This window comes from Mus pahari, chromosome 13 (assembly GCF_900095145.1).
Source record: "Mus pahari chromosome 13, PAHARI_EIJ_v1.1, whole genome shotgun sequence".
In the NCBI taxonomy this organism is placed as follows: Eukaryota; Metazoa; Chordata; class Mammalia; order Rodentia; family Muridae; genus Mus; species Mus pahari.
This window is the reverse complement of record NC_034602.1, coordinates 96,686,472-96,693,305: the sequence shown is the minus strand read 5'-3', so window position 1 is coordinate 96,693,305 and position 6,834 is coordinate 96,686,472. Positions and strand designations below refer to the sequence as shown.

Here is a 6,834-nt window from a genome sequence, read left to right as displayed (position 1 = left end):
ACACACACACACACACACACACACACACACATATATACAAATTTGGTGGAGCAGAGCCCTAACAACCACACTTTATTTTTTCTCTTAGAAGTTTTATACATTCTCAGACAAAAGTTCTTTATAAAATTACCTCACAGATAAAATGTTAAACAAAAGAGGAGTTATAAAAGGATGTTGGTAGTACATTTGAAGCAGTGTTTCACTATATAAGTTCACTATAAGTTCAAAGCAACTGTTTCATGTGCCCTTGTTTTATCACAATGCACACCTGTGACCTCATCCTTGGATGTGACGTAAAATAAATCTTTTTCCTTGATCACAAATTTGTCCCAAGCCTATTTCTCCTCATAGTGAAATTTACAAAAGCTCATTGTATTCCTTATTTTGCAGCCTAGGGTTGTCACATTCTACTCTAACTTTATTACATCTTTCTGGCAAAACAGCTAAAACCATCTCCTTAAGCTTTCTTCCTAAAATTATTTGAATAAAATCAGGAATTCTATAAAGTTCATCTTCATGTTGATCTGCAGGAAATTTGTCCAATAGCATGTGCTGATGTCCAGGAATCATCAGGCTATGTAATAATGGCAGGAAGAGCATATCAACAGTGAGAAGCTATCCTGGGACAAAGTCTCTGGGGCTGTGCCTCTCCAGAATGCACCCACTGCAGTCATGCAAACACAGAGCCATCTCCAGGAAACTCACTTACTTGCCATAGTTTTTCCTAGATGGTTTCTATTATTCTTTTACCTCTATTCTTGAGTTTCTTTTTTAAACTTATATTTACTTATTTGATAAATCTGATGAGTACGCTGTAGCTGCCTTCAGACACACCAGAAGAGGGTATCAGATCCCATTACAGATGGTTGTGAGCCACCATGTGGTTGCTGGGAATTGAACTCAGGACCTCTGGAAGAGCAGTCAGTGCTCTTAACCTCTGAGCCATCTCTCTAGCTCCTATTCTTGAGTTTCTTAATCTCAAATTTCCATTGGTCTAAGAGTATCCTCAAGGATGTTTTGTTGTACAAAGGATTATGATTAGCATTCTTTCAGTGTTGAAGCATGTGGCACCACTTGCTGTTGTTTCTGCTCCTGATGTCATTTATCATCACTGACTGTAAGTCATGAACTACTTCTCTCCTAATATTTCTCAGTTTTTTTCCTGATTTTTAATTTTTGAAATTTATTGTGATGTACATAGAGATGGACTCTTTTAGAGGTTTATCCTGCTGGGGTGTGATAAGCCTGAATGTGTTACATTTATGTCTTTTACAAGATTTGAGGAGGTTTTAGTCATTATTTCCTCCATTTTTTCTAGCCTAACATTCTTTTTCTTTTGCCCTGGAACTCCACGAATTTTAGACTTTTAATGTTTTGTAGTCCGTGAGGCTCTGTTAAAGCACCACTCTCCTCCGTTGTTCAGGCTTAATTGTTTCCACTGATTAGTTTTGCTTCACATTCTTTCCAGTCATCTTTGCTCTTTTGTCGAGTCTTTTCAGCAAGGTGGGATTTTTTCCTAGATTTAAATACTGTTTTCCTGTTCTAATGTGTTCATGTTGTTCTCAGAACTTCTAGTTTTAATTGATTTCATGATTGTTCATACTGCTGTTTGAAATTTTTTATGACAGATGCTTTAAAATTTTTTGTCAGTTTATTGAAACAATTGTGTCATCTGAGTACTAGTGTTAAGGAATTGTCTTCTCTCAATAAAGGTGAAATTTTCCTTGTTCTTCACTAAGGTGAGCAACTCTGAGTTATATTTTGGGCATTTAAGTATTATTATACTATAACTCTTATTCCTACTTAACAACTTGATTAGAAATATGAATCTTAGTTGATGTATGGAAAATTCTAATGCATGGCCATGGCCTAACACCCAGATTGGAGCTTTTCCTCCAACTCTCTCCTCTTCAGTATCCTCCTAGTTCTTTATATAGAGGAAGTTGCTCTAGGTTGTTTATTCAGTGTGGCCTCCACCCCAACCTCTTCACAGCTGAAATGGCCAACACACAGAATACAATTTCTTTCAGAAAACTCTTCTGAACCAAGTCATGTAGCATCAAAGGGATTTCATTCTCCAGAGATACACCTCCCCAATCCTTACTAATTACAAATTTTTTATGTACAGACTAGAATATGTAGGAATGGGAAAATAACACAGGTAATCATCTGTTGAGTTGTGCTGAGTCCTGAGGTCCTGAGCCAGTTCACTGCCTTTCTTTACTTTTTAGTCTTTGGTTGTTTCATAGCTTTTCTAGAGTTAACTTGGTGGTAATTATTATATTTTCTGTGCCTCCTAATAAGTATTTTGCATTTTGTTGCAGGGACATTCAAGGTACAGCAGTGGGACATAGTTAGACATGACTTCCTTGAATCTGCTCCTGGCTTAGGAATGTTTGTGACTGTTACAACTTACAATGATGAGGTAAAATACCCTTCTACATTGTCCCTATTTGCAGTTGTAAAAGCTCTACATGATCATCAATCAGAAGTTACTGTCTTTTATGTAGAACTGAACAAAATGCAGAAAACAGGCCTGTGAGATAGCTCAGTGGATAAAGGGTACTTGCTGCCAAGCCAATTGTCCTCTGAACTTCACACATATGCCACAAAAATAGATAGATGTTAATAGATAGAATGATACATAGATGATAGATAGATAGATAGATAGATAGATAGATAGATAGATAGATAGATGATTGATAGATGGTAGATAGATATCATTTTTTGACTGTTTAGTTGATAAACATTCCCTTTTAACGGTATATTAAGAGAAATACAGCACATGGCAAGATTCTTTAATTTTTCAATCAAATCAAAATTTGAAGACATTTAAAAACAGAATTGTATACATATATGTATGGTGATGTTTGTGTAGTATGTATAGTGAGCTGAGCAATCCTACATAAACTAGTGATCAAGAAAATCCCCCATGGGTCAAGGACACTGCAAGAAAATTCACAGAATCAACTAACCAAGGATTATAGGGTTCACAGCCACTCAACTGACAATCAGGGAGACCATATGGGTCTAACCTAGGCCCTCTGCATATATGTTATGGTTGAGCAGTTTGCTTTTCTTGTGGGACTCCTAATAATGGGACAGTGGCTGTCTCTGACTCTTGTGCCTGCTTTCAGAACCTGTTTTCTCCTACTGAGTTGCCTAATCCAGCATTAATACCAGGGTGTGTGCCTAGGCTTATTGTCACTTGATCTGCCATGTTTGGTTGCTGTCTCAGGGAGGCCTGCTCTTCTCTGAAGGGAACAGTAGGAAGAGTGGATCTAGAAGAGGTTGGGGGTAAGGGACTGGGAGGAGAGGAGAAAGGGAAAATTTTGTCAGGATGTAATATATGAGAGAAGAATAAATAAAAATTAAATATAATTTTGAAAAAAGAAAATCCCTCATAAACATATCCACAGACCAACCCCCAAAAAAGCAATTACTCAGTTGAGACCCCTTTTTAAGGTGATTCTAGGCTGTGTCAAATTGACAATGCTGAGGAGAACACAAGGTCAACTCTGTTTTAGCTTGACTCTTATGAGTTTTAAAGCTTCATGCTTTACATTTAAAGCTAGGATCCATTGAGTTAATTATTATAAAATGTATAAAACCCGTATCTTGAAAACTTCTTTCAGTTCCTCTTCTCTGTTTCTCTCAGACCTCATTTGCCCTACCCCTGCCTCTTCGTTCACCAGGAGAGGTGTTTCAGCCTTCTACTATAACCTCTCCAGCTCACAAGCCCTCCCCTGCTCTAGGAAGTTGTTCTTGGATCCACAAGGCGAGGGGGCTCCTCAGGCTGCCACCATGTATCTAGCCAGCATATGTCAGGCCAGCATAAACTGCCTAAGTTTGGGCCTCCCTCGATTTCTTTTAGTATCCCACCTGACTAGGCAACTGCTTTAGGAAGTGCTTGTCTATAGGGCTGTGCTAGTTAGAGAACCAGCTTTTGTACTCAGCAGGGACTTCTTAAAAGTTTTTGTCTCCTCACAGTTCCTGGGGTGAAGTCTCCCCTGAGTTCAGCTACATGCTACTTACATGTTTCCTAATCTCTCCTTTATTCTAGTCTCCTCTCCTTCAGTCCCTCCTGCTTCTTCCACAATGTCTTCCTCAGCATCTCCTTTGAATCTCTTTTAAGCCCCTATTTCCCAGAAATTTCTCTAACCCTGCTAGATTCCTACCTCCTATTTTCTGCCTCACCTCATTGGCCATAAGCTCCTTACTGACAGGTGATAAAATATATCCTCTCTCCCTATCTCTCTCCCTCTCTCCCTCTCTTTCCCTCTCCCTCCCTCCTTTCCCCTTTCTCCCTTTTCCTCCCCCTCCCTCCTCCTCCTCCCCCTACTTTTTTCTTTTATAACCCAAAGAATGAAATTTGTGCTGCCCACATACTAATGGGTTTAGAATTATCCACATCAATAAAGAAAACTGGCTCTCCCCCAAAAGTCATTAATAGCCCCACTCCATGCTAGAATGTCAGTTGGCTTGATATTGTGCTGACCTTATGTATGCAATCATAGCTGCTGTGAGTTCATGAAAAAACAGTTTTGCCATATCAAGACAACATTGTTTTCTCATTTTCATCCCTGACTTCTGCCTCCTCTTCCATGATCATCCCTCTCGGGGAGGGGGAGGACAGCTGGCAGAATGGTGGTGACAGTGGTGGTGCTGGTGTTTGCTTTTGTTTGGGGAATTTTGAGGGTGATAATTTTTTCGTTTTTCTTTTTACTTATTCTTCTCTCATACAATACATCCCAACTGCAGCCTCCCCTCCCTCCACTCATCTCACCACCTCCCCTCTCCCCCAGATTCACTGCAACTCTATTCCCTTCAGAAAAGAGCATGCCTCTCAGGGATATCAACCAACTATGGCAAAACAAGAAGCAATAAGACTAGGCCCTAACCCTATAATCAAGGCTGAAAAGACAACTCAGTAACAGGAAATGGTCCTGAGAACAGGCAAAAGAGTCAGAGACACACCTACTCCCACTGTTAGGAACCCCACAAAAAGCCAAAGCTAAACAACCACAGTATGTATGCAGGGAACCTAATGTAGATCCATGCAGGTTCTATGACCCTACGAACTCTGCCTAGTTGATTCTGTGGGCCTTTTTCTCATGATAGTCTCAACCTCTCTGGCTCCTATAATCCTTCCTCCCTCTCTTCTGTGGGGTTCCCCAAGCTCTGCCTAATGTTTGGGTGTGGATCTATGAATCTGTTCCCATTGAGATCTGAATCTTGCCGCCAGGACATGTGTGGGTCAAAGGTTTTGTGGCCGTGTTGGTGTCCCAGTCCCATCACTGGGAGCTTTACATGGTTACAGAAGATGGCCAACGCAGGATCCTTGCAAGGGTCACCCTCAGAGGTTCCAGGAAGTTTTCACTGCTCTAGGTTTCCACAATGCCCCCTAAATGCCCACCTATTACAACCATCCTTTCCTCCCCAACCTGATTCCCTCCTATCCCATGCCCACCTGCCCCAAGCCCATCTGCAAAATCTATTCTATTTCCCCTTCCCAAGGGGATTCATGTGTCTCCCCCTTGAGCCCTCCTTGTTTCTTACCCTCTCTGGGTCTGTGGATGTAGTATGATTATCCTTTACTTAACAGCTAATATCCACTTGTGAGTACATACCATGTTTGTCTTTATAGGTCTGAGTTGCCTTCCTCAGAATGATTCTAGTGTCACCATTTGGCTGTAAATACCATAATGTCACTTGTCCTAACAGTTGACTAGTACTCCACTGTGTAAATGTACCACATTTTCTTTATCCATTCTTCGGTTGAGGCTCACTGAGTCTTGAGGGGAAGGGATGTCCCATTTGTGACTGAGCATTCCATTCACATTTATTCTCTGCTCTTTGACCAGTTGTCAGCCCCTCTTTTTTTAATTTTAGCTTATTAATGTGCATGGGTATATTATCTGCTTGTATGCCTCATGCCTTTGGAGGAAAGAAGAGGGTATCAAATCCCTTGAAACAGGAGTTATAGATGGTTGTGAGATACTATGTGGGTATGGAAAGGGAGTCTGGATCCTCTGAAACAGCCATTAGTGCTCTTAATAGCTAAGCCATCTCTTTAGTCCTTCCTCTCCTTTTTGAAGCCTATCAATAACAGAACTTTTTTCATTTTTCCCAAGTTGTCCTAGAATTGGCAATAAGAAAAATGTAAGTCTACTTCAAATGTTTAATTTGTTTTAGATCATGTGGAAATGCTTATGCGCTAAGAATTCCTAATTATCCTGGTTTTAAATAATCTCATTTATACATGAAGTATCATTAGGTAAATTGTTGCTAATATTTGGACAAACTGTTATGTTAAATAAATTAAGAGCAATAAATTTTTAATTTTGCTTCCACTGATCCATTCTCTAATACTCACTTTTCTTTATGCAGATTTTAGCTTCTGGTCTATGTCATCACCGTTCTTATTGGAGAACTTCCTTTAACATTTCAGAGAAGGTAGTTCTGCTGACACATTCTTCCAATTCTCATTTTTCCAATACAGTATCTCTGGTCAACTCTTAAAGACGATTTTGCAAAGACCTAAGTTGGTGGGTTCTTCTCTCCTGACATACTAAGTATTACCTTCATTTTCTTCTTGTATAGTTTCCAAAAAGTCAGGCATCTTTGCTCGTCTATAGGTAAATGTCCCCTTCAATGTAATATGATATACATAGGTGGAGTTTTGTTATGACTCTTTGTTTTGCTTTGGCATTAACCCTGCATGGTGTTTCCTGTATTATTTACGACCACATCTTGTATCTATCTGGCATTAACTTGAAATTTTTAGTTTTAATGTGGTGTTCCTGCCTGCACGCAGACCGGCGCCTTGTCTGC

General features: G+C 39.8%; 1 protein-coding gene across 1 annotated transcript in view; it reads left to right on the top strand.

Annotated features, from left to right (window-relative positions):
* The window catches only part of LOC110330914 (transmembrane emp24 domain-containing protein 11), a 17,069-nt gene that overhangs the window by 6,376 nt on the left and 3,859 nt on the right, over nucleotides 1–6,834 (top strand). Inside the window, exon 2 of the mRNA XM_021211224.1 lies at nucleotides 2,325–2,425. Within this exon, the coding sequence (XP_021066883.1) occupies nucleotides 2,325–2,425 (101 nt within the window). The remainder of the gene's footprint in view (nucleotides 1–2,324; nucleotides 2,426–6,834) is intronic.